The following is a 27,340-nucleotide window of genomic DNA, read 5'->3' as shown; positions in this document are numbered from 1 at the left end:
TTAGGAGCCTATAGTTGAAATAACAAAGACAAAATAGATTTTTTGTAAATCGTAATGTTAAGAGAACACAAAATTAAGTTGTAATCTTTGGAAAATTAGGTTGTGGAAAAAGTTCTAACCTTCCAAGAATAAAGTCAAAATATTAAAAGACAAAAGTTGTATTCTAACGAGAAAAAAGTAGCTTAAAAAATCAGAAGTGTGATTGATGAAGTGTTCCCTTTATTGTTTGAGGAGTATAAATAGTACTGGCTCATTGCAATACATAACAATGAGCTCATATTGATAAGCGTGTAAATCACTGGCTCGTTCCAATAAATACAAAGTTGCATCAATCCAAAATCTTTATTGGCCAAATATAAAGTCATTTCGTGTATAAAGTCAGATATCATGAGGCATGAGACAGGATATGCGGATGACATTTACAAAAGAAAAAGAACAAACGAGGTGTGATCAGATAAGAGTACGTTGTTACACGTATGAACGATAACGTAACGAGCAGCTGAAATATGGCATTTCTTATTAGTCAACAAACACAAAATACGTTCCCATGGCTTGTGGTGGAAAGCTCAGAGTACGAACCCAGGAAACAAACAATAACAAAAAACAATAAATCATCTCCCGTACAGTTTAAATGTCAAGCGGCAGTAATGACGGGAGTTTTTAAGTCATCGTCTGATGTCCACTTTCCACTTTCACTTTTTGACGAGTCACACTGCATCTGCATCTTGTCTTGCACACAACTCACCGCAGGTTAGGGCACAAGTTCCCAAAGCGGCCCGCGGGCCACACATTTTTATTTTTTTAATTGCCCCCGTGACACATTCTAAAAATATAATTTTAATAACTAAAAAAAAACCCAGCAAAAATGGAAAATTCCGCAGTAATTTTAATAAATAAAGTGAAAATAGTTGCAATTTTACAAAAAAAAGTCTACGAGAATAATGTCGAAATATTATGAGGAGAAATAATCATTTTATTAGCATAGGCTTGGAATAAAATAAAATAAAATAATAACTTAAAGTCACTTTTTTTAAAGCTGTAATATTATGTTAAATAATACAACAAAGTTGCAATTTTTTGAAAATTGGTTTGCAGCAAAGTCAAAATGTTAGGAGAAAAAAAAATTGTTTCCTAACGAGGAAAAGTCGCAATTTTACGAGAATAAAGTCATACTATTATGAGGAAAAATAATCTCATTTTAGTAGCACGGAGTTGAAATAATAAAAAAAAAAAGCTTAATTTTTGGAAGTTAAGAAAATGATGAGAAACAAACAAATTAATGTTGTCATTTTTGAAAAATTATGTTGCAAAAAAAGTTATAATGTTATGACAATAAAGTCAAAATATTATGGGAATAAAGTCATAATTACAACAAAAAAATTCACATGAAGAAAGTCAAAAATATTAAGAGAATTAAGTCATATTTTACTGAGGAGTTACAATTTTACAAGAATAAACTGGTAATATTATGAGGAAAATAATCATTTTAGTAGCACAGAGTTAAAATATTCAAGAAAAATTTTGTTTTTAAAGTCATAATATTGCGAGAAACAAAACAAAACAAAGTTGTCATTTTTGTCAAATTAAGTTGGGGAAAAAGTTCTGATACTCCAAGAATAATGTCCAAATACTATTGAGATAGTCATAATTACGAGAAAATCTCAAAAAAGAAAGCTAAAATTGTTGGAGAATGGAAAACGCCCCCAGCAGAAATGAAAAATAACATTTTCTGAGAATAAGCTCTAAATATTAAGAGAAAAAAATGCAATTTTGCAAGGATAAACTTATTCCATATTATGGGGGAAAATAAGGTTGAAATATTAAAAGAAAAAATATATTTTTTAAGTCATAATATTATGAGAAACAAAACAAAATAAAATAAAATTGTAATTTTGGGAAAATTTGGTTGGGGTAAAAGTTATATTATTATGGGAATAAAGTCAAAATATTAAGAGAAAAAAGTTGCAATTTACGGAGAAAAAAATTGTAATTTTATGAGAATAAACTCACAGTATCACGGAGAAAAATAATCTCGTTTTAGTAGCATAGAATTCAAGTATTCAAAAAGTGTCATACTATTATGACAAACAACACAAAATCCAGTCATCATTTTTGGAAAATCAGTTTGTGGAAAAACTTTTCATCTTAGAACAATAAAGTCAAAATCAAAAGTTGTATTCTAACGAGAAAAAAAAGTTGCAAATTTACGAGAATAAGCTGGCGATATTATGAGGGAAAACAATGTTATTTTAGTAGCATAGAGCTGAAATATTCAAGATTAAAAAGAAGTAAAATTATGACAAACAAGACTAAAGAAAGTTGTCATTTTTGGAAAATTAGGTTTAAAAAAAAAAGTCAAATATTATGGGAATGAAGTCAGAATATTACCAAGAGAAAATTTACAAAATTGAAGAAAAAAGTTGTAAAATTAAATTACAAAAACAGCAAAAATTGGGTGGAAAAAAGCAAAGAGTGAAGTTGATGTTATTGATAGGCTTTTCCACATACGGTGGTGAGGAAAAGTGTTGGCCCCCTACCTGATTTCTTATTTTTGTGCATGTTTGTCACTTTAATGTTTCAGACCAAATAAATGCAAATATTAGTCAATGAAAACACAACTCAACACTTTGTCGTTTTTACATGAAACTTTTTATTATTAAGGGAGAAAAAAATGCAGAGCCGCATGTCCCTGTGTGAAAAAATGATTGCCCCTAAAGCTAATAACTGGTTGGGCCCCCCTTAGCAGCAGCAACTGAACACTGACCTTAACTGAGGCAAGTGAGGCCTGCAGTTCTTTGGATGTTGTTGTGGGGTCTTTTGTGACCTCTCAGATGAATCATCGCTGCGCTCTTGGGGTCATTTCGGTTGACCAGCCACTCCTGGGAAGGTTCACCACTGTTCCATGTTTTGGTCATTTGTGGATAGTGGCTCTCGCTGTGGTTGGCTGGAGTCCCAAAGCTTTAGAAATGGATTTATAAGCTTTTCCACACTGATAGATCTCAATTCATCTCAGTTAAGTTTTAATGGGGGGGAATGATTCACTTTTCCCCACCGGGCCATGTAGCTTTGGATTTTTTCTCCCTTTAATATAAAACGTTTCATTTAAAAAGTGCATTTTGTGTTGAGTTGTGTTGTCATTGACTAATATTTACATTTGTTTGATGATCTGAAACATTGAAGTGTGACAGACATGCTGAAACAATAAGAAATCAGGAAGGGGGCCAACACTTATTCACACCACCGTATGACTTATTAAACTCGCATCCTTTCATTTTTCTCTCCGTCTCTCCCTCGCTGAAGGAAAAAGGTTTGGACACCCCCCGAGTTGGGGATCTCAGGTGAAACGCTTTACAGGTGAGCTTCATTCCAGCCTAACTTGTAGCGAGTGTGAGTAGAACTTCATCCATAACTGCGTTTGTCTTGGCGTGTGCTGTCCACGGCCACGTACGTACGTACACATCATCACATCATTGGGAAAGCTAGTCAGTGTTTGTTTAGAAGCTGCGCTCTTCTCACTTCCTCATCAACAATGACAGACGCTCACAAAAGCTCTCCACGGCTCCGAAAGAAAGCAAGTCGAGGAGGCCGTGTTTTCTGCACGAGGATGGTGGAGAAGAAGAAAAAAACACCAAAAAAAAAAAAAAAAGAAGAAGTGCAGACCGTTTTCTTCACCGCTAAGCCAGCTTGATCTGTCCCGAGTAGGTGGTGAGGAGCAGCATGATGGCGAAGCCCGTCAGCAGGCCGCCGTTCTGGATGGCGAAGGTGAGGAGGAAGCTGCTGCCGCCTGCGTCCTCTTCCTCGCGACTCACCTCGTTCATCTCTGGGAACTACCGAGAGAGACAAGACAAGCAGCCCGTTACACCAGAACTCGGAAGCGCTGGAAACGCCATCTGCTCACACACACAGGCGATAGACATAAATATGTTTTTTAAACAAGCCAAACGCTTACCACTTCCACACCGCTTGGGAGGAGAACCTTTTTCCACTCTATGATGTGGGACATGCCATGGCTGACTTCATGACTTCATGCAGTGTTACGGTATTGTCAGGTATGCTAATGTGTCATTACTGCCACCGAGTGACCACAATACTACATAACACCTGGAAGTATTTCATTTGATTCTCTGAAAATTACAGCTGTTTTTTCCTTCTTTTTTTTTTTAATTCTCCAACTATTTCAGCTTTCTTTTTTCAGATTTTCTTCTCCTAAATACAAATTTATTCCCATAATATTTAGACTTTATTCTTGTAATGTTTCATAAACTTTTTCCATAACAAAATTTGCCAAAAATTACAACTTTATTTAGTTTTGTTTCTCATAAAACTATGGCTTTAAAAAAAAAAATACATTTTTTCTTTAATATATCAACTCTATGCTACTAAAATGACACTATTTTCCCTCATAATATAACAAGTTTTTCTTGCAAAATAGTTTTTTTCCTCATTAAAATACAATTTAATCATTTTGACTTTATTCTGAAAATAATGGCTATTTTTTTCCATTTCTGCTGTTTTTGTTTTTTATTCTCTAACAGTTTCAGTTTTCTTCAATTTTTAAAAATTTTGCCACAACCTAATTTGCCAAAAATTACATTTCTCATAATATTATGACTTTTAAAAAAAGAATGTATTTTTTCCTTAATATTTCAACTTTATGCTACTAAAATGACACTACTTTTCCTCATATTATTACCAGTTTATTCTAGGAAAATTGCAGGGTTTTTTTCCCCATGATAATACAACTTTTTTTCTCTTAATATTTTGACTTTATCCTCTGAAAACTTCAGCTGTTTTTCCCCCAGTTTGCTGTTTTTTTACTTAATCGTTAAGATTTTCTTCTCCTAATTATGATTTTATTCCCATATTATTATCACTCTTCATTTTGTTTGTTTCTCATATTATTAAATTGAATATTTCAACTCTATTCTACTAAAATGACATTAATTTCCCTCATATTACCAGTTTATTCTAGGAAAATTGCAGGTTTTTTCTCATAATAATACAACTGTTTTTCTCTCAATATTTTTGACTTTATTTTCTTAATTTTTTTTTTATTCTCCAACTATTTCAGCTTTCTTTTTTCAGATTTTGTTGTCCTAATTATGACTTTATTCCAAAAATATTACAGCTGTATTCTCATAATATTTTAGCTTTTTCCGCAACCGAATTTGACAAAAATGACAACTTTGTAATTGCTTTTTTCACAATATTTCCTTTAAAAAAAGAAAAAAGATGTTTTTCTTGAATATATGACCTGTATGCTACTAAAGTCTTATTTTTCCTCATGATCTTACGTTATTCTTGTAAAATGACTGCTGATGCTTCCATTTTTTGCTGCTGTTGTTTTGTTTTTACTTTTCTTGTTAAATGATATTTTTAGATCCCCCCGCCGAAAGAGACACCACCCACCATGTCGGCCAGAGCGATGTAAAGGAACATCCCCCCTGCCAGGGCAAAGATCCAGTTCGGGGAGAAGCTGTTCCCGGCCAGGATGCCAAAGCCCATGCCCAGGTAGCAGCAGCAGGCGGACAGGAAGTTGAAGAAGAGCGCCTGCTGGATGCTCATGCCGGCGTTGAGCAGGATGACAAAGTCGCCTGGAGACGGCGAGGACATCCATGTCAAACAGATCCGTCAGTTGAGACGCACACGTCACGTGACCCCACTCACCCAGCTCGTGGGGGAACTCCTCGCACAAGATGGCCACCGACGTGCTGATGCCCTGAAAGACGGAGGCGGTGAAGGAGGCGCCGATGGCCAGGCCGTCGATGAAGTTGTGCAGGCCGTCGCTCAGCGTGATCATCCAGGCCAGCGTGCCGATGTCAGAGTAGGCCGCCCCCTTCAGCCAATAGCAGCCGCCGCCGCTCCTGTTGGCCCGCCCCCCACCGTCTGTGCTCTGAGCGTCCTGAGAGGAGAAGGACTCCAGCGAGAGTCTCGGTAAAACGACACCAAATTCAACAATCCCATTTGTACCTGCGCCGTCTGTGAGGGGTGGAGCATGAGCTCGCCCTCGCCCGCGTCCAGCTTGCCCACGGCGTGACCGCTGACCTCGCCGTTCTGCTGAAGCTTCTCCCTCTCGCCCTCCTCCGCCTCACGTTCCGCAGAGTAGCCGTCTGCGCTCGAGTAATGACTGTGGCCGTGACCCTGCGAAGGGGGGGGGGGCGCGACTTTTTAAAAAACATTTATTTCAACTATTTTTACTTTCTCCTTCAATTGTCTTTCTAAATGCTCTTTTCATAACGTCACAGCTTGACTCCCATGACGTCACAGCTTGACTCCCATGACGTCACAACCTGACTCCCATGACGTCACAACTTGACTCCCATGGCGTCACAGCTTGACTCCCATGACGTCACAGCTTGACTCCCATGACGTCACAACTTGACTCCCATGACATCACAGCTTGACTCCCATGGCGTCACAGCTTGACTCCCATGGCGTCACAGCTTGACTCCCATGACGTCACATCTTGACTCCCATGACGTCACAACCTGACTCCCATGACGTCACAGCTTGACTCCCATGACGTCACAACTTGACTCCCATGACGTCACAACTCGACTCCCATGACATCACAGCTTGACTCCCATGACGTCACAACTTGACTCCCATGACATCACAGCTTGACTCCCATGACGTCACAGCTTGACTCCCATGACGTCACAACCTGACTCCCATGACATCACAGCTTGACTCCCATGACGCTACAACTTGACTCCCATGACGTCACAACTTTACTCCCATGATGTCACAACTTATTCCCATAATATCACAACTTTCCCGCAACCTAATTGTACAAAAAGTACTTTATTTAGTTTTGCTTGTTTCTCATAATATTACTACAGTCAAACCTGTCTATAGCCCACCTGTCTATAATGCACCTGTCTATAGTGGCCACTGAAGGGAAACGGCAAAAGTGGCCGCTATAGACAGGTGGGCTATAGACAGGTTGGCGGCTATTTTGAATTTGTGCGCACACATATTAACATGTATTCACAAAAAGACTGGAGTAAAACCAAGAGACGTAGGGGAAAACACTCTGTTGACAGGTAAGTAAATCTAGGTAACAGCTCCGGTGAGGAAACTAGTAATATCAATAACAACAATGAACCTTTTATCCGCCACAAATGTTAATTGACCGCAGCTGCGCGGCCACCAGGAATGAAGCGGCTGCCTCTTCCTCCCCGGAGAAGGCACAGCCCGCCAAATAAGAGCGCAAGACAGGGGACGCTCGCTCCTGTCCTGCAGAACGTCACAAATTTCCATCTTTGATTTTTTTTAAACACAATTTTAAAAGCAAGAAATACAAATTTGAGTGAACGAGCCCGAGGATATAAATACAGGATATGCGTGAAGCAGTCATGAATGGGTGTGTGCGTGAACAATTGAGTGCGGAGGAGGTGCGTAGATCGTCGTAAACTAACAATACCATCGCTCCTTTCTTATTGAATGGGATCTAATCTCTAATTAGTCGGCAATTAAGTGATATTTTAGATGTTTTATTCAGGTGTTTTGGCTATTTTAGAATCTATTCACGGCATTGCAAAGTGGGAAGATTACCGTTTTGGCCGTCATTGAATCTTTTCAGGGCGGCATTGCAAAGTAAGAAGACGTCTTTTTTATGTCGAACTAGGACTCAGTAATTAAAGTCTACACACGACGGCTTTGTTGCTTAAAAAACGAAACTTTTTCGTGCATGAAGCTTCTGCTTGAGTCGGCATTTTGGCCGCTATATGCGGTCAGATATTGACCAAGGGATACAAAATGGGTGGGCGCTGGCCACGTTAGACAGGTGACTGCTATACACAGGGTCTATAAAACGTAAATTTGCTGCGGGGGATTTTTGAGTGGCCGCTGTAGGCAGGTGGCCGTTATATACAGGTAGCCGCTAAGACAGGTTTGACTGTACTTTTAAAAAACAGATTTTTCTTGATATTTGAACTCCATGCTAATAAAATGACATTATATTTCCTCCTAATATTACCGATCTACTGTATTCTGGTAAAACTGTGTGAAAGCTGCACAACAAGTACTCACCGCGTGCTTCTGCTTGAGGAGCATTTTGAGGATCTTCTCAGTGAAGAAGAAGAGGTAGAAGCCTCCGAACACCACGGCAGACTTGGACACGTAGAAGTTCACCATGGGGTCAAAGCCAAAGGCCTAACGTTGTGGGGGAGAGAAAGAAGCCGTTAGCGAGTGATGAAATATGACACATGTTCACCTGGCAACGAGGGGGCTCAGTGTGTGTTTGGGAGATGATGACTGCTATTATCACCTCATGACGTTCCAAGGCAGGGGTGTACAACGTGCGGCCCGGTGGCGGCTCTTTTTCTATTGGCCCACAGCAAGTTCTAAAAATATCCTTTAACACTTACCAAAAAAAACCCAACAAAAAAGGAAAAAAAACGCTTTAATTTTACGAGAATACAGTAAAGTCAAAATATTGAGAAAGTCCTAATTTTACAAGAATAATGTCGGAATAAATAAATAAACAAGATTTTATTTTAAAGTTGTAATTCTGAGAAACAAAACTAAATAAAGTTGTCATTTTTGGAAAATGTAAAAAAATTATATTGTTATGGAAATAAAGTCTAAATATTATGACAATAAAGTCATAACATTATTGGAATAAAGCCATAATATTATGGGAATAAAGTTTAAATATTGAAGGAATAAAGTCATCATATTATGGCAATAAAGTCTAAATATTAAAGGAATAAAGTCTAATTATTATGGGAATAAAATCAAAATATTATGAGAATAAAGTCATAACATTATTGGAATGAAGCCATAATATTATGGGAATAAAGTCAAAATATAATGGGAATAAAGTCATAATATTTTGGGAATAAAGTCAAAATATAATGGGAATAAAGTCATAATATTATGTGAATAAAGTCTAAATATTAAAGGAATAAAGTCATCATATTATGGGAATAAAGTCATAATATTAAGGGAATAAAGTCATAATATTAAGGGAATAAAGTCTAAATATTACGAGAGAAAAATGTAGCAAAATTATTTAAGGTGAAAGTTGAAATATTTAGAAAATGGAAAAAATAAAAACAGTGAAAAAAACAGAGAGTGAAGTAGATATTAAAAATATGCTTTTTCACCTGTATGACAAAGCTGAGATGCACTTTTTTCAAGAGCTGCCTTCATAGTACGGGCGATCCTGGCTTTAGATTCAACACACCTCGCTAACCCACTAAACTCGCTTGGCAGGTGACTAGTTCCTGACTTGACCTAACATCGACCTGAGTGCGCTGGCTGCAGAGTGAAACTACCTCTGGGATGAGCTGAAACAGGGCGTTGGAGTAGAGTGTGCCGATGGCCAGCGCTATGAAGTAGAGCAGCAGTCGCTTGTAAAAGGTTTTCTTCATGAAGGGCACCACGCTGGCCCCCACCAGCGAGCACAGCGAGATGAGCGTCACGCACAGGATGCCATAGCCCCACACTGAGCCACGTGGCGGAGGAGGAGGAGGAGGAGGAGGAGGCGGCGGCGGGAAAGGAGAGAGGAGAGAAACAGAGGTGGTTAGTGGAGGAGGAGCCATTGAATTAGATGAACCACGACCTGAGGAGGAAAGAAGCTCATTGTTCATTTCGGTCTTGGACCCCTTCATTGGAGAGGAAAGGAACACACATAGTGATGCTTTTGTCCATGCAGGCACCATGGTCCAACCGCAGGACAAACACTAGCTGTCTCTGCAGACAATAAAGAAGGTGGATCTCTGTGAGGGTGCATTCACCCCCCAGTAAAGAACCAGATGACTTCCTGGCACGATGCAGCAGCATAAGGACGGAGAAGCCAGTGAAGGAGCCAAGAGACGCCCAAGAGAAAACAAAGACAGGAAGGAAAGGCTGAGGGTGGTGTTCTATTTCCATGAGCGGCCAAGTAGAAAGGCTCCGGTGCTCTTGTGTGTGTGTGTGTGTGCACGTGCGTGCGCATGGAGTGTCGCACGCGGCAAATGAGGGCAGACGTCAAACCTCTGGCAGGAGCTGCAGCAGGGCGTTGGAGTACAGCGTGCCGATGGCCAGAGCGATGAAGAAGGTGAAGACGTGTTTCATGTGGCGCGTCTTCATCACGGGCACCATGAAGACTCCGGTGAGGGCGAAGACATTGATCACAGTCACGCTTAGGAAAGAAAAGCCCCACACTGATGCGGGGCGGGCAGGGGCAACAGGTGAAAAACAGGCATCGTCAACACAAAGATGAGCACAAACGATGAAGTTCTCAAGCACGGCGGTTAGCAGCGGGATGGCGAGAACCTAAAAGTGGTTTGAGATCAGCAGGACACAACATGGCACCAAAGTGGAGACCGCATAAGACCGAGTGTCGTAAATCTTTCTTTTCCTCCCCAAAACAAAAATACATGCTTTACATGACCGTAAACAACACCATGATGTTTGGAGATGCAAGCTTTTCATGGGACAGCAGTGGGAAAGCACATCACACTAACGCTCTTGTCAGTGCAGTTCAATAAGTATACTGGAAACACACTAACGCTTTTGTCCGCGCACTTCACTAAGTATACTGGAAACACACTAACGCTCTTGTCTGTGCACTTCAATAAGTATACTGGAAATACACTAACGCTTTTGTCAGTGCACTTCAATAAGTATACTGGAAACACACTAACGCTCTTGTCAGTGCACTTCAATAAGTATACTGGAAACACACTAACGCTCTCGTCAGTGCACTTCAATAAGTATACTGGAAACACACTAACGCTCTTGTCAGTGCACTTCAATAAGTACTGGAAACACTAACGTTCTTGTCAGTGCACTTCAATAAGTATACTGGAAATACACTAACGCTTTTGTCAGTGCACTTCAATAAGTATACTGGAAACACACTAACGTTCTTGTCAGTGCACTTCAATAAGTATACTGGAAATATACTAACGCTTTTGTCAGTGCACTTCAATAAGTATACTGGAAACACACTAACGCTCTTGTCAGTGCACTTCTATAAGTATACTGGAAACACACTAACGCTCTTGTCAGTGCACTTCAATAAGTATACTGGAAACACACCAACGGTCTTGTCAGTGCACTTCAATAAGTATACTGGAAATACACACGCTTTTGTCAGTGCACTTCAATAAGTATACTGGAAACACACTAATGCTTTTGTCAGTGCACTTCAATGAGTATACTGGAAACACACTAACACTCTTGTCAGTGCACTTCAATAAGTATACTGGAAATACACACGCTTTTGTCAGTGCGCTTCAATAAGTATACTAGAAATACACTAATGCTTTTGTCAGTGTACTTGTGACTTATAGTCAGGGGCAACTTGTACATCAGTACTCGGACTGACATGAACCAAGGAGGAAACATTACCAGTGAAAGCCACAAGATGGCGCGCTCGGCTAGTGACAACTATGTGAGATCGGGAGTTCGGTGAACTTTCTTATCAGTGACTTGCTTGTTGGACTCGTTGGACTTGTTATGTTCATTTAAGCCTGTGGTGTCCAAACTGTGGCTTGGGCGTTGTCATTTTTGGAAAATGTTCTAAGACAGTTATACATTTTCTTTTAAAGCAAATTTTACAAGAATAAAATCAAAATATTCAGAGAAAAAAAAGTCATATTGTAATTAGCAAAAAAGTCACAATTTTACTAGAATAAAGTGGTCGTGTTACGGGGGCGGGGGGGATAATGTCATTTCGGTAGTGTTTCACTGATATCACAAAGCTGAAACGCAATTTTCCGTGAAATATATATCGCTTCTGTCTCTGCATGCGTTACTTTACAAAATCTGAAAGTTGCATCCTCCATTTTTCAGTTTGTGTACCTCGGTGGAAAAAGTTTGGACACCCCTGGTTGATGAATAGCAGGGATCTACGGTACAAAGTCTAGTCAAGTAACACCTAGCATGTTAGCATCAGCGAAGGATGACGAGACCATATATACCTTCAGCATCAGACGGCCTGGGCGAGGCATCGCCGCTCGGCTCCTCCTCCTTGTGGGCCCGGCAGGCGCCAGCGTCCAGCTGCTGCAGCATGCTGGGGCACAACTCCTGCAAGCCCCGCCCATCCAGGCGAGAATGCTCACCCATGCTGTAGAGGGCCAGCGTGTCCCCAGGCAAGCACTGGTTGACACACACAGACCAGACTTTAGGGAGCAGCGAGGGGCCCAAAACACATCTCAACAGCCCGTTATTAGCAATGGGAATCTGAGGGGGCGTTTGATTCTGTTGGTAGCATGCTCAGGGTGGACAAGTCAGTCACATGGTTGGTATATTTAGCCAATATTCATAACCCCGTGCTTGCGTTTTTTCCCTAAAAGTCACTAGTGATAAATCTAGATGCCTTTTCTGGTCTTTCTGGACACTTTTGGAGACAATAAGTGCATGTGCTGTTTTTTTATTGGCCCGTGGCACATTTAAAAAATAATATCACATTATATATTAATAAATTAGCACTAATTTTACAAGAATGAAGTCAAAATATGAAGAAAAAACAGTTGAAATTATGTAATATGAGAAAATCATTACGGTAGCATAAAGTTGAAGCATTCAAGAAAAATGGCACTTTTTAAAAATTTTTTGAAAAATAGGTTGCGCAAAAACTGTTATGTTCTGTGAATAAAATCAATATATTATGGGAATAAAATCATAATTACGAGAAGACAATTTACTAAAAGAAAACTGAAATTGCTGGAAGACTAAACAGCAGCAGAAATGGGGGGGGGAAGACATGGAAAAAAGGAGCTGTCATTTTCATGACAATAAAGTCAAAATGTTCAGAGAAAAAAAAAAATCATACACGCGATAAAAAATATGCTTTTTTTTTTTAATAAAGTCGAACACTATGAGAAACAAACAAAACAACAAATACAGTTGTAATTTTAGGAAAATTAGGTTGCGGAAAAAGTGATAATGTTCCGTGGTCCCCCCAGGGAACATGAGCAGGAGTTTTATTTGTGTCTTAAATGGCTTATTTATTCTTATTATGTCTACTTTATTGGCTAATATGAGCGTAAGCTGCCATTACAATACATTGATTGTATTGTATGTACTTTATTAATCCCACAGCAGGGAAATTCGCTTGTTACAGCAGCAAGCAAGATACGCAAGTAAAGAATACATAGTGACTACAACATGGTTCAGGTGGTGCAGGTGTTGTAGAGCCTGACAGCGGTCGGTATGAAGGACCTGCGGAACCTCTCCTTCTTACACCGTGGGTGTAACAGTCTGCTGCTGAAGGAGCTGCTAAGGGAACCCACAGTGTCATGTAGCGGGTGAGAGGTGTTGTCCATGATGGATGTCAGCTTAGCCAACATCCTTCTCTCCCCCACTTCCTCCACGGAGTCCAGAGGACCGTCCAGAACAGAGCTCGCTCTCCTGATCAGCCTATTGATCCTGCTCCTGTCCCTGTCCGTGCTGCCCCCTCTCCAGCAGCCCACAGCATAGAAGATGGCTGAGGCCACCACAGAGTCATAAAAGGTCCGTAAAAGAGTCCTGCACACACCAAAGGACCTCAGTCTCCTCAGCAGGTGGAGGCGACTCTGGCCCTTCTTGTAGAGGGCGTGGGTGTTGACGGACCAGTCCAGTTTGTTGTCAATGTGAACACCCAGGAATTTGTAGCTGTCTACCAACTCTATGTCCGCTCCCTGGATGTTCACCGGTGTGAAATGAGAAGTTTTCCTCTGGAAGTTAATGATCATCTCCTTTGTCTTGCTGGTGTTGAGTTGTAGCTGGTTAAGCTCACTCCAGCTGACAAAGTCCCTGATGACCGTCCTGTATTCCAGATCGTTCCCCTCTGAAACACAACCCACAATGGCTGTGTCATCGGAGAACTTCTGGATGTGACACTGTGCGGAGTTGTGTGTGAAGTCCGAGGTGTAGAGGGTGAAGAGGAAAGGGGAGCGCACCACTCCACTCCGATCCCAGGCCGGTAAGCAAACTGCAGGGGGTCCAGCTGAGTGCCCACCAGGGGTCGCAGGTGCTGCAGGATAATCCTCTCCATGGTCTTCATCAGGTGAGAGGTCAAGGCAACAGGCCTGAAGTGGTTAGGCTCCTTGGGACGCGGTGTCTTTGGTATCGGGACCACACAGGGGGTCTTCCACAGGGCCGGGACTCTCTCCAGGCTCAGGCTGATATTGAACAAGTGCCTGAGAACTCCACAGAGCTGGTCAGCACAGTCCTTGAGGATTCTAGGGCTGATGCCGTCCGGTCCCGGGGCCTTCCTTGCCTTGATCTTCTTCAGCTGACTTCTCACCTGATCGTCAGTTATGGAGAGGGGGGTAGAGGATGGCTGGGATGGGGATGTGGGGGTGAAGAGTGGTGAGAGTCTCGGGGGGGTTGAGTTCATCTGCCCAGATCTTGTCCCCACTGGCTTGGTGGTGGTCAGAACGACCCAGCGGGGAGAGGGGGGATGAGGTGTATGCATCCTTGATGTTTGCATACAGGAGGTCCAAAGTTGTATTGTCTCTAGTGTGGCATTTGACATACTGGGTGAAGGTGGGAAGAGCAGAGGACAGGGAAGCATGATTGAAGTCACCGGAGATGAGGAGGAGCGATTGGGGGTGCTGGTTCTGAAGTTGATGGTGTGGATCTGCTCTATAGCTGCAGCAGCGACCGCCAAAGGGGGGATGTACACAGTCATAGCAATAACATGTGAAAACTCCCTCGGGAGGTAGTATGGCCGCATGCTAACCGCTAACAGTTCCACGTCTCTGGTGCACAGTTGCTCCTTCACACAGATGTGTCCTGGGTGGCACCATCTATCATTCACAAACACAGCGATTCTCCCTCCCTTCTTCTTACCACTCTCCATCGCATTCCTGTCCGCTCGTACCAGCTGAAATCCGTCCAGTGTGACGTGTGAATCTGGAGAAAGCTCACTCAGCCACGTCTCCGTGAAGCACATGAGGCTGCATTCCCGGTACTCCCTCTGCTGTCGGGTCAGCGCCGTTAGCTCTTCCATCTTGTTGGGGAGAGATCTTACGTTCCCCATGATGACAGACGGTAGACATGGCTTGTACCGTCTTTTCCGCTTCTTGCTTCTTGATGAGACAATAGCCACCGCAGGAAATACACAGTCCAGACAAAAACAACAAAAAGCTGCTAACCTGTTAGTCTATTATTTTATTCATGTCTAAGAGGTCTTATTTTCTCTGGTTATGTCTACTACTGTATATTGGGTAATAGGAGTGTTAAGTGACTATAGGGGTGTTATTTCATGTCTACAGGGCTCTAATCATGTTAAAAACCATATTTAGAAGGTTGTAAACATGTTTTCGATGTCTTATTTTCTCTTACAGTATGTTGGCTATTGGGTAATAGGAGTGTAAAGGTGACTATAGGGGTGTTATTTCCTGTCTAGAGGGTTCTAATAATGTTAAAAACAGTATTTAGAAGGTTGTAAACAAGATTTCCATGTCTTGTATGTCTTATTTTCTTTTATTATGTCTACTATATTGGGTAATAGTAATGTAAAAGTGATTATAGGGGTGTTATTCCCTGTCTAGAGGGCTCTAATAATGTTAAAAACTGTATCTAGAAGATCGTAAACAGGTTTTCTATGCCATAACTACAAAAATATTCTGTTTATTAATATTGAATGCTACTTTCTACTACACTTATTTATCGTGGCCGGGTCTGGAACCAATTAACCGCGATCAGCGAGGGTATGTTAAGTTAGTATGTTAAGGTGACACATTGCAAGCAGAAAAGGCGTAAAGCAGACATGTCAGCACCTTAAACGTCACTGTGATGGCATCTCTAAAAGATGGAATAACAAAGCCTGATAATCATCCGCTCCAGCATGTGAACCTACAGCGACCTTCAACCTCATGTGTTCTTGATGCTGGCAGAGCATGAAAAGCTTATCACGGGGCGAGTGAGACGATCCTCCATGACGTTAAGCGTGAGAAATATGCGGCGGGCTGTAGCAGCAGCAAGGCTTCCCATCTGGGAGCATGGCGAAGGACGTTTGAGCTCACCTTGGAGCTGTTAGCCTTTGGGGGTGTGCTCGCCGTGGCTACAGGTGTCACGTTGCCCTCTTTGCCGCCACTTTGCCCCTGGCTGAGAAGAGCCAGCAGGGAGCGCAGCTGGGGCACCGTGATGGTGCTGTTGTCTCCATAGCGGGCCAACAGGTCCTTCAGCACCTGGGCAGGAGACCGGCTCGGACCCTCCTCCTGACCGGCTACCGGGTCCACGGGGCAGAGCAGCAGCAGGGTCGCGGCAAGCACCAGTATGCGCTGAGAGCGGAGGAGGGCGATGCTGGAGGCAGTGGTGCGGCCATGACGGCAGCAGGGCGACATGGCTGCTTGTTCCACTCACAGGACCTTCAACTGCGGAGAGGAGGATGAGAGCACCGTGACAAACAAAAACATGCACAAGTTGTCATAAACACCCTGATAACATTTGTAAAGCATGTAAAAACTTTGACTGTTTTTTTTATCTTTGGACAATGTCCTTTAACTACGTACATGCATTATTATTATTATTATTTTGAGGATATTAATACAGCTGCTCTATGCATTGTTCTTATTTTTCCTCATATAAATATGTTTATTCTCAGAAAACCTTGTCTTTTTTCCTTGTTAGAATTTATTCTCGTAACACTTTTGCTGTTGATTTTTTTTGTAATTTTACAAATATTTAAACTTTCGTTGCATAACATTACAATTTTGTTCCCATAATATTTTGACTTTCTTCTTGTAAAATTTCAGCTGTTTTCCCCACTTTTGCTGTTGCATATTTAATCTTCCTGTCAATTTTGTTATTGTAATATTATGATTTTATGCCCATAATATTGTGACTTTATTCTCGGAACGCTCTCAATTTCTGCTGTTGATTTTTTTTTTTTTTTTTTTTTTATAATTGTACAAATATTTACACTTTGTTCTTGTAAATTTTCTTCTCACATTATTATGGTTTTATTTCCATAATATTTTGAATATATTCTTTTAATATTATAACTTTTTCCCCAACCTCATTTTCCAAAAATTACAACTTAATTCTTTGTTTTGTTTGTTTGTAATAACATTACATCTTAAAATAAAATAACATTTTTTCTTTAACATTTCAACTACTAAAATGCTACAAAAATAACACTATTGTTCCTCATAATATTACTTTAGTCTCGTGAAGTCATGACTTGTTTTTTCTTAATATTTCTACTTTATTCTTTTAAAATGAATTTCCCATTTTGGTTGTTGGATTTTTTATTTATTTTAGTTTTCTTGTTAAATTACATTTTCAGAATGTGCCGCGGGCCAATAAAACAAGAGCCACGGGCCACAAATGGCCCCTGAGCCACAGTTTGGACACCCCTGGGTTAAATTAACATAACGAGCCAGCGAGTCCGACAAGCAAGTCTCCGGTAAGCAAGTTCACCGAACTCCCAATCTCATTACCCGAGCATCATATCCCGGTAGTTGTTACTACAAATTACAACGTGTCTTTCAATGAGTCTTTTGAGTGTCTTTTTATGTATTGTACTTTACTCAGCCATACGTTTTAACATGCTAATTTTTTTACTGAAAAAAGGGCGTAGTCAACCACAAAACAGACATGATTTATTGATTTCTGTATTTTTGAAAACCCATAATAGAGTAAAGCCGTGAAACAAACATGAGTCAGCCCACCACTGAGATGCTACAGGAAGTCAACTGTCCTCTGCTAGACGCAAATGAGACAACACAGCCTGGCCACCGCTAACAATTACACACACACACATACACACACATACACACACACGCACACACACACACACGCACACACACACACACACATACACACAGTGTTCCAGTTCCCACATTACATTCCTTCACTGTGCAACTTACGCGTTGTCAGATAGCCGGCGGGGGCGGATCAACATCCCTGAGACAACTTTACAACGCACACATTGTCACATTTGAATGCACGTGAAACTTGAAGGTACGCAAAGTACACTTTGGCATATGCCCCGCTCACACCATACAGAACACTGATTCATGCTGAACAAACAGGCTCATTCACTTCCACGCCCGAGGCTCACCTGGGGGCAGGGTGGCCACCCGCAGGGCTGCGGTGGGCCGCGGTGGAGGCGGGAGACCGAGGAACAAGAAGGTAGCGCACACTGGTGACGATGGCAAAGGAGAAAGAGACGGTTAACAACCGGCCGCTCGGTTCAGGCCACTAAGTCGAGCACGGAGTCAAAGCCGCACCGCTCCTCCTCCCAGACCACACTGAGCATTCCTGTGCGATTTCAAGGCTGTTTATAGCACACCACGCATTCTGCACAAGCTATTCTTCACACGTGCGCTCGAGTGCACACTCTCAAACGCTAACATTTAAAACAAAACATGGTGTTCCACTCCAGTCCTGAAGGTGGCGACGCTACCTTGTACATTCATGTGCCACAACTGCAACACACTGCCAGCTTTTTACACCACGCCTCCTTCTGCCTCGGGCCATGCGCCGCTCCGTTAAACCTTTTTGCATGATAATGCCAACTACATACGCAATAAGCCCGGGGTGTCTGAGGTGCGGCCCGGGGGCCCCCGCAGCACATTCTAAAAATATCATTTAACAAGAAAACTAAAAAAAAACATCATCAGCATAAAATGGAGAGAAAAAAATGCAATAACTTTACTGGAATAAAGTCAAAATATTAAGCAAAAAACATAATCTAATGAGAAAAAAGTTCACAAGAATAACGTCGGGGAAAAATAACATCATTTTAGTAGCATAAAGTTGAAATATTAAAAAAACAATTTTTTTTTTTTTTTTTTTAAACGTTGCAATATTATGACAAACAAAACAACAAGTAAAGTTGTCATATTTGGAAAATTGGCTTATAATGTTACGGAATAGGTGTCTCCCTTTACATGCATTTAGACGTTTTTATATCTTTGGAACGCACAGAAAAAAGAAAGACGTGTGTGTGTGTTCATGTCTCACCAAAGGATTGTGGAAGACGAACAAAATTCCAAAAAAAGCGCCCCGAAATTCCTACCACTGCTGCGGAGCATGATGCCGTATCAGGAAGTCTCTCTGGCATTATCTCACATGATCCTGTATCTCATTTGCATATCTAAATCCATTAAATCAGCATGTAATTAGTGTACAGTACACTGATACTGATCAGCAAGCAAATAAACACTGAGCCTTCAGGCCATGAGTCAAGCTAAACACGCTCATTAACATGATCAAACATAAACAACAGATGTAGGGCCGCCAGCATTCTGTGTAACGGGGGTGGGTATCATTAAGGAATTGTCAATACAATGTAGGGCCCTATGATATTCCCAGTTTAACTGCCAATAAAACCAGAATCTGCTCTTAAACGAGGAATCTCGCAGTTTAGCAGAGCATGCTAGTTCAGCGTGCGTGTGCTGTATGAGGACGTTTACACCGTGTTGTGTTTTAGCGCTTGTTTGTGGAAGCGAGAACTAGGATGCCCGTTGACGTCGTGTGGGTTCTGTGTGAAATAAGGACGAGAGCCACGGCTCCATGTGTCACCCAGCTCGACTCATTCATCAAATCATTCAAACCTCAGAGGTTTTATACTGTACGGGACTCGTGCTACTCGTCTACGTTAACTCGTTCACTTGCTCACCCCTGCTGCTAGCCAAGTAAGTCACAAGATCTCTTGTCACAAGGTTTCTTGTCTTGCAATAATAAATGAATGAATGAATCATATATTCATCATCAATTATTAAATCAAAACAAACTTGCCCACCTCAAACACATCCACCCAGCCCAGTTGTCCCATTTGGCAAATGTGGAGCCTTCGTCCCAACTGTCCACACTCTCTGGGACATTTGGTCGACAATGTTGATTTCGATTTGATTGAACTTTATTTCAACCAACCAACCAAATAAAAACGAACATTTACAAAAATACAAAATAGAAGAAATGATCTGAGGGCACGCATGTGACTTGGTGATTTTCGAGCCGTAGACCGGCCGCAGAGGCTCGCCACGTCAAACAAAACTCTACGGGCGTTTACGTTTTTTTCGGGTTGCAAGACAAACTTGCACGCTTGGCAAGTCTTTGAGCGTCATCCGTACAGCCGACGTGTGTCTTTCTGAAGTTTTGTGGTGTCAGGTTTTGGGCTAAACAGAGTGAAATGGAATGGCCTGGCTGCCCGGTTGGCACTTGCGCTTGTGTGACCAGATTTGTTTATCATCGTGAGAATGAAAAACCGTCTGTAAAATGTGCAGTCAACTAACAACAGCTTGCCACCGGCTAACCTTATATACGCCAGCGTGCGCGATCGCTCACATTTCAATCTCCTTCCACTTTCTGGCATCTTCGTTTACACATTTTGCCTGGCTCTCACCGCTTCTCTGGCGGCAACTAGCTAGTTCGTTTTTACCCACAGGCGAGCTACAAGTGACTATCACATTCATGGGGTACATGCTAACTTACTTTCTAAAGTGTCACTTGACAATCTTGCTCTCGTTAGCATTAGAATACTGATGCCTTGTCTTCAAAACACTATGTGTGTCTAAGTCGTTCAACAGAAACACGTAGTGTCCAGCTTTAAGATAGTGACGCTATCACAGGGGTCTCCAAGGTAGCTCGTATGCTAGCAGTAGCTCGCCAGCTGATGTTGAGTCGTTCACCAAAGAATACTTGCTTCACATGTTTTAAAGTGTTCTATTCAAACACGATGACAAATGAGCACACAGAGTGCTGTGCAAATAAAGTAATGTTGGAAAGTCCAACAAAATAGATCACCTTTCCTTTTTTTTGTCAAAGTAGCTTGAATAACACTGCAAGTTGGATCCACCTGTACTATCACAACCCTGGACTCTCAATGTATACTCTTTATAGGACACCAGGCTCACTTTAAGTGCCCTCAGCAACTTTGCCATAGTTTTGCAATGTTCTGTTGGCTGTTGAAAAACAGTAAATAGCCCACCAGCACAGCTTCAAAAAATGCTCGGGGAAACACTGCTAAATGTTCATTTTTGTCAGACGTCGCATTTGCGGACTCCTATGTGTGTCGTGCGCCACACGTGCATCCCACATACGTAATTACCGTGGCCAACGCATGTTGTGTCCAGATCTTACTCCTTCATGGTCACCACAGCTACGTTCTCCACGAACAAACAACAGATTTGGGGAACGCCAAAAATTTATTAAAGTTATTCAAGAAGTTTTGTTTTTTAAGTTGTAATATTACAGTAAACACAAAAAACAAAAGAATAAAGTTGTAATTTTTTGAAAAATTAGGTTGGGGACAAAGTCACAATATTACGGTAATAAAGTCAAAACATGAAATGAAAAAAATGTTCTAACAGGAAAAAAAGTCTTGTAATATGAGGAAAAATAATGTCATAATAAGAGAAACAAAACAAGTTGCAACCTGACGAGAATAACGTTGTAATCCTTTGGGGGAAAATGACAAAAATTCATCCTTACATTTTTCACAGTGTGGCCCTTGCTGGGAAAAAGTAAGGACACCCGTGCGCTAGTTGGTTGTATAGGAGAGGTGGTGTGAAGTCCTATTTTTTTTGGAATCCCGTGCAATGGGAGGTTCCCATACTCCCATCAGTCTTCCCACAGCAATTCTCTGTCAAACAATCCCTCTCAAAGCCGCTGGAGTGTGCACTTTGACCTCCGGACAGCTGGAGAACAAAGCACCTGGTAGAACGTGAGGAAGCGCTTCGGAACAAACTCGCTGGACGCTTGATGTGTGGACCTTTCCTCGCAGCACAATGACTGATGTTTCTCATGTTTTTGTTCTGCCGCTCTCGTGCAGGCGTGTTTGTCTTCTTCTCATCTGTCATGCCATGATGATGACGTTTTTTCCATGAATGGCCTGCATTGCAGAATTCTAAAAAGCATGATATTCTTCTAGCTACGCCTGCTGATAGTGTTCTCGCTACGTTTGCTGTTATTGTTCTAGCTATGCCTGCTGATATTGTTCTAGCTATGCCTGCTGATATTCTTCTAGCTACGCCTGCTGATAGTGTTCTCGCTACGTTTGCTGTTATTGTTCTAGCTATGCCTGCTGATATTGTTCTAGCTACGCCTGCTGATAGTGTTCTCGCTACGTTTGCTGATATTGTTCTAGCTATGTTTGCTTATATTGTTCTAGCTACGCCTGCTGATATTGTTCTAGCTACGCCTGCTGACAACATTAAAGCAGAAGTGACTCATGGATCGGACAGGTCAAATACATGAATTACACTGGTATTGGAACCTGATATCGACATTGGATCAGATGGACACCATCCCTCCACACCAGAGGTGTCCAAAGTGCGGCCCGGGGGTCCAAGGCTGTTTTTTAAATTGGCCTGTGGCACATTCTAAAAATATAATTTAAAAGGAAAACTAAAAACAGAAAAAATTGAAAAATCAGCAATCATTTTACAAGCATAAAGTCAAAATATTAAGAGAAAAAAGTATTAATCTAACAAAAGAAACCCAAAAAGAATAACGGTGTAAAATGGGGAAAAATAACATCATTTTAGTAGCATGAAGTGGAAATACTACAGAAAAACTACATTTTAGTATGAGAAACACAAACAAAACAACAAATAAAGTTTTCAGAAAATCAGGATGCAGAAAAAGTTATAATGTAACGTAATGAGAATGAAGTCAAAAGATTATGGGAATAAAGTCGGAATTAGGAGGAAAAAATGCCCAAGAAGAAAGCTGAAATAGTTGGAAAATTTCAGAAAAACAGGAGAAATGGAAAAAAACAGATGTAATTTTACAAGAATAAACTGGTAAAATGAGGAAAAATAACGTCATTTTAGTAGCATGGAGTTGAAATATTCAAGAAATTACTTTTTAAAATGTCATAATATGAGAAACAAGCAAACCTAAAAAAATGTCGTTTTGGAAAACTGGGTTGGTGGAAAAGTTGTAACATTGTGGGAATAAAGTCATCACATTCCCAAAAGGAAAATACAAAGTTAGTTAAGAAGAAAGTTGAAATATTTGGGCAAAAAGAGCAAAGACGGTAGTTGCTATTAACTCATTCAGTACCAAAGACGTGTTCATATGTTTTTTTAAACCCCAACGCTTGCTCCCAAAGTCTTTCACGTCGTTTTGCTCCAGAGACGAAAAGAGGACACCCTTGCTAATATACACACACAGCTCATTAGCATGAAAGCTACAGACACACGGTCTGACTTCCGATACACTCTTGCGGGTCTTCCAACCCAACAACACAAACATTCCTTGTAAATGTCAGGCCCAGGGCCCAGAGGTCGGTCGGCGCACGCCGAGTCACCGTGCCCGCTGGAGAGTCCAAGGCCTGTTTGGGAGCAGCACAGATAACAGCCGGGTGCTGGCAGACGGGCAGTCGTCAGCGCCGGTACGAGTCCTTCAGCGTGACTCCACAACACATTTTAGAAGACAAAGGGCAAACCCGACAGAGCAGTGGAGGACGTACCTGCTGGCAGAGGACGGCGTGATGCAGTCAAGAGTCTTATCACAAAATCAAATAAATGCTTCTTGCCAAACAAGTTGCTGCGCTTCTGCAGACTGCTGCAAAATCAAACCTGCCAAGACCTCATGTCTCATCTTCCGCTCATTTATACCCTGACATGCTGCCCCTCCCACCTCCCCCCCATCCCAAACCAACCTCCACAACCAGAATTATTGGGTCACACAGTAATCAGCGGCTTGACTGACAGCTGCGTGGACTGTGACACATTGTCCTTACCCGCTGTCCCACAAAGTCCATGACATGAAAGGGTTCAGACACCACCCCCGCCCCTTCCCATCCTTCATCCCCACAGGTCGCCTTTGTTGTCAAAGACCGCAAGTAGAAGGCATCGTCATCTCTTTTTTCATCTTTAAAGACCACATACAAACTTTGTAGTTTTACCATCGCAACATCCTGGAAAATGGCTGCCGGTTTCCAACATTACGTTACAACAAGAATCACATGACCCACTTGGAGGCCACTTAGCATCTTGACATCCCTTTACCCAATAGAGTAGACATAATCAGAGAAAATAAGACATACTATAAAGGCATAGAAAACCTGTTTACAACTTTCTAAATTTGCTTTTTGATATTATTACAGCCCTCTAGACATGAAATAACACCCAGATAGTCACCTTTACACTCCTATAACCCAATATAGTAGACATAATAAGAGAAAGTAAGACTTATTAGACATAGAAACCCTGTTTACCACCTTCTAAATTTGTTTTTTGACATTATTACAGCCCTCTAGACATAAAATAACACCCCTATAGTCACCTTTACACTCCTATAACCCAATATAGTAGACATAATAAGAGAAAATAAGACATATTAGACATAGAAACCCTGTTTATGGCCTAAATATCTTTTTTAACATAATAGAGTCCTCTAGACATGAAATAACACCCTACACCCTAAAAACTGCTGGGTTATTTTCTCTACACAACGGCTGGGTGATGAAATGTTTAACCCATTATGAGTGACTTACTGTACATGGGATTCAGGTCATGACAACACAGCAGCTGTGTTATTTTACTCAACCACGTGGTTATAAATTGTTTAACCCATTATAGGTTAGTTCTGCTCGGTTGACACAGTGATTGGATTGAGTGTTTTTTCCCAAATGCCATTGGGTCATCAGGAAATTTGCTACACGCCTAGGCTGGCGTCACCGGTCAACCGCTGGATTTGTGGAGGGAAGCTGACGGAGCCTCAGGAAGAGGCTGTGGTCAGTCAGCAAGAAACATATTTTAGTGATTGACAACATTCTTTCCTTCATTTTTTTTTTTTTTTTACAGAATCTTAACATATCAGACGAACATGCGCACAGCTGAAAGACTGGTTGAGAAACAACTGTCAGCCCGGCGGTCCACATGGCCATGTGCTTCAGGGACACCAGTTGGAACATGGAAGGAACCACTGGAGAGTTCCCTCATGACCAGAGGCATGCTAAGTTTAGGGTCAACTTGCACGGATAAGGATGCATCATTTGTGTCCTGTTAGTGCGCCACATTGAATTACTTTTAAAATGTTTTTTTTTTTCATTTTATAGATCACAGAGGACTTCCCTGTCCTGCATGGGGATGCTGCATCAAAGTTGTTTGAAACCTGGCACCCCATTAATGCTGAGAAGATCATTTGTGCCCCTGACAAGACTTGAGGGGGAGCTGAAATGGACCCTCCCTGGATGGATTAACAGGGTGGAGGAGCTCCATGAGACCAAGGCATCCAGAACACCCCCGTACGTCCTGATGCTGGGAAATCACCATCGTCAAACATCTCCGGCCTTTGTCATCATTGCTGGACAGGTTTTAGAACGCATCACTCCGCTTCAATCAGCCATGTCTGCTTCAAGAACATGTGTGCCAATTCCAAAGGACTACAATTTTGGACATTTCAGCAGCGGAGTCCAAACTGGTCAATTCTTTTTTTCATCGTAGAATGTTTGCATGCAAGGAAAGGAAGCGACTTTAAGGACAGTTTGACACTAAGGGCATGTTAACTGTTGAAAAATTGTTTTCCATTCCGTGTTTATATTACTTTATTATAATATCTTTTTCTAAGATTCCAGCACAGTTTAAATGCCTGTTTACTGCCTAATATAACCTTTGCATGGCCAAATCTTGCATGTATTTTGTTCTTGGTTTGTAGTTGAGCAGTTGAATACATATGGGTAAAGATTGCATTTTGCTTTTAGTAAATTGTACTGTAATGTGTTAGTATGTTCATTTGACCCAGCATGTGTACAGTACATAACTAATAAATGTAGTTGAAACAACCCACAAAATACAGTAAACATAATAATAAGATAAAATAAGACATACAAAACGTGTTTACAACTTTCTAAATATGCTTTCTAACATTATTAGAGCCCTCTACACATGCAATAACGCCCCTATAGTCACCTTTACGCTCCTATTACCCAACAGAGTAGACATAAGAGAAGACAGGACATAGAAAACTTGTTTACGACCTATGTTTTTTAACATGATTAGAACCCTCTAGACATGAATTAACACCCCTAGAGTCAACTTTACACTTCTATTACCCAATATAGTAGACATTATCAGAGAAAATAAGATGTATTAGGCATAGAAAACCTGCTTACGACCTTCTAAATGTTTTTTCAAACATTATTAAAGCCCTCTAGACATGAAATAACACCCTTACAGTAACATTTACATTCCTATTGCACAATACATACAGTGTTAAAAAAAATGACATAGAAAACCTATTTACAACCTTCTAAATACAACTTTTAACATTATTACAACCTTCAATACATGAACTAACACCCCATAGTTAACTTTATACTCCTATTACCCAATACACAAGTAGTAGACATAATAAAATAAAATAAGACATAAAAGACATAGAAAACCTGTTTACGACTTTCCAAATACACCTTTTAACATGGTTAGAGCCCTCTAGACATGCAATAACACCCCTATAGTCACCTTTACACTCCTATTACCCAATATAGTAAACATAAAAGAAAATAAGACAAATTAGACATATAAAACCCATTTACAACCTTCTAAATACGCCTTTAAAATTATTACAGCCCTCGAGACATGCAGTAACACCCCTATAGTTACCTTTTTACTCCAATTACACAGTATGGTAGACATACCTACAAGCCATATAAGACATAAATAAAATTCGACTTTGTGTGTGTCAGAGTAAACGTGTTCCGGTGCTAGTAGGGGAGCAGATGTGGTGGCGGACCGGAAATGACGTTGGTGATCAAGCATTGAGTGTTAGCTTGTCGTGGGTAAGGCCACAACAATAGCCCGCCTTATTACTAGAATTATTATGATTATTATCATGTTACTATTATTGTGGCTGTTGTGGGATAATAAGCATTAGTGTTGTGACTTGTGTGTAAATAACACAATAATTAAGTAAGTAGTAGTAATAAGTAGATTAAGAAGATTAAGCAAACACTTTCATGAATATTAGAGCAGGCAGGAAGAAAGTGCTGTTGACTGATGCTCAGGGTCCTGGTGATTAAAAAAAACAACATAACAATAATCGCTAAAAAAAAAAAAAAAAAAAAAAGGTGTGTGCTTGATATTGTTAGCAGTCTGTCGCAGTAAGGATGAGTATGTCAACAAAATCGTCATTTATTTGCCGTCCTAAAGGTCGTGATGGCTTGCTAGCCTCCTGTCATTAGCCAGTTAGCTTACCCGCTGATGCCGCCTGCCAGCCTGTCTGCCTCTCTGCCTGCCCCGCGGCCGCCACAAAAGCAGCCTTGATGTCGGCTCCCTCTCCACTGCAGCGTCCGGGTGACACCTATTGCTCTCGAGTGGGAGTGAATGTGTCAGACGGCCGCGGTGAGGCTCATCCCGTCGGTGTTGTCTCTTCGTCGTCTTCTGCCATGAGAACAAAACCCCACAGAGAAGCGGCGCGTGGACAACGTTGGCGTCATTTTCTCCCGTGA

At 41.2% G+C, this 27,340-nt stretch overlaps 1 protein-coding gene across 4 annotated transcripts; it reads right to left on the bottom strand.

Moving 5' to 3' along the window:
• Positions 1–327: 327 nt before the first annotated feature.
• On the bottom strand, positions 328–27,340 carry slc39a14 (solute carrier family 39 member 14). Of its 4 annotated transcripts, none has more exons than XM_054773434.1 (9): positions 27,087–27,340; positions 15,954–16,304; positions 11,919–12,096; positions 9,985–10,154; positions 8,035–8,157; positions 5,971–6,141; positions 5,668–5,902; positions 5,410–5,594; positions 328–3,827 (listed from the first exon to the last, which is right to left on the bottom strand). In XM_054773434.1, the coding sequence occupies exons 2-9, from the start codon at positions 16,272–16,274 to the stop codon at positions 3,675–3,677; spliced, it is 1,536 nt and encodes a 511-aa protein (XP_054629409.1). In that variant the 5' UTR covers positions 16,275–16,304; positions 27,087–27,340; the 3' UTR covers positions 328–3,674. The 4 variants fall into 4 exon arrangements, with proteins under 4 accessions (XP_054629409.1, XP_054629406.1, XP_054629407.1 ...); XM_054773431.1 differs by lacking the exon at positions 9,985–10,154 and adding an exon at positions 9,285–9,454; XM_054773432.1 differs by lacking the exons at positions 9,985–10,154; positions 27,087–27,340 and adding exons at positions 9,285–9,454; positions 23,357–23,508.

Source organism: Dunckerocampus dactyliophorus, chromosome 4 (assembly GCF_027744805.1).
Source record: "Dunckerocampus dactyliophorus isolate RoL2022-P2 chromosome 4, RoL_Ddac_1.1, whole genome shotgun sequence".
Classification (NCBI taxonomy): Eukaryota; Metazoa; Chordata; class Actinopteri; order Syngnathiformes; family Syngnathidae; genus Dunckerocampus; species Dunckerocampus dactyliophorus.
Note: the sequence above shows the minus strand (reverse complement) of the source record. Positions and strands in the feature narration are given on the sequence as shown.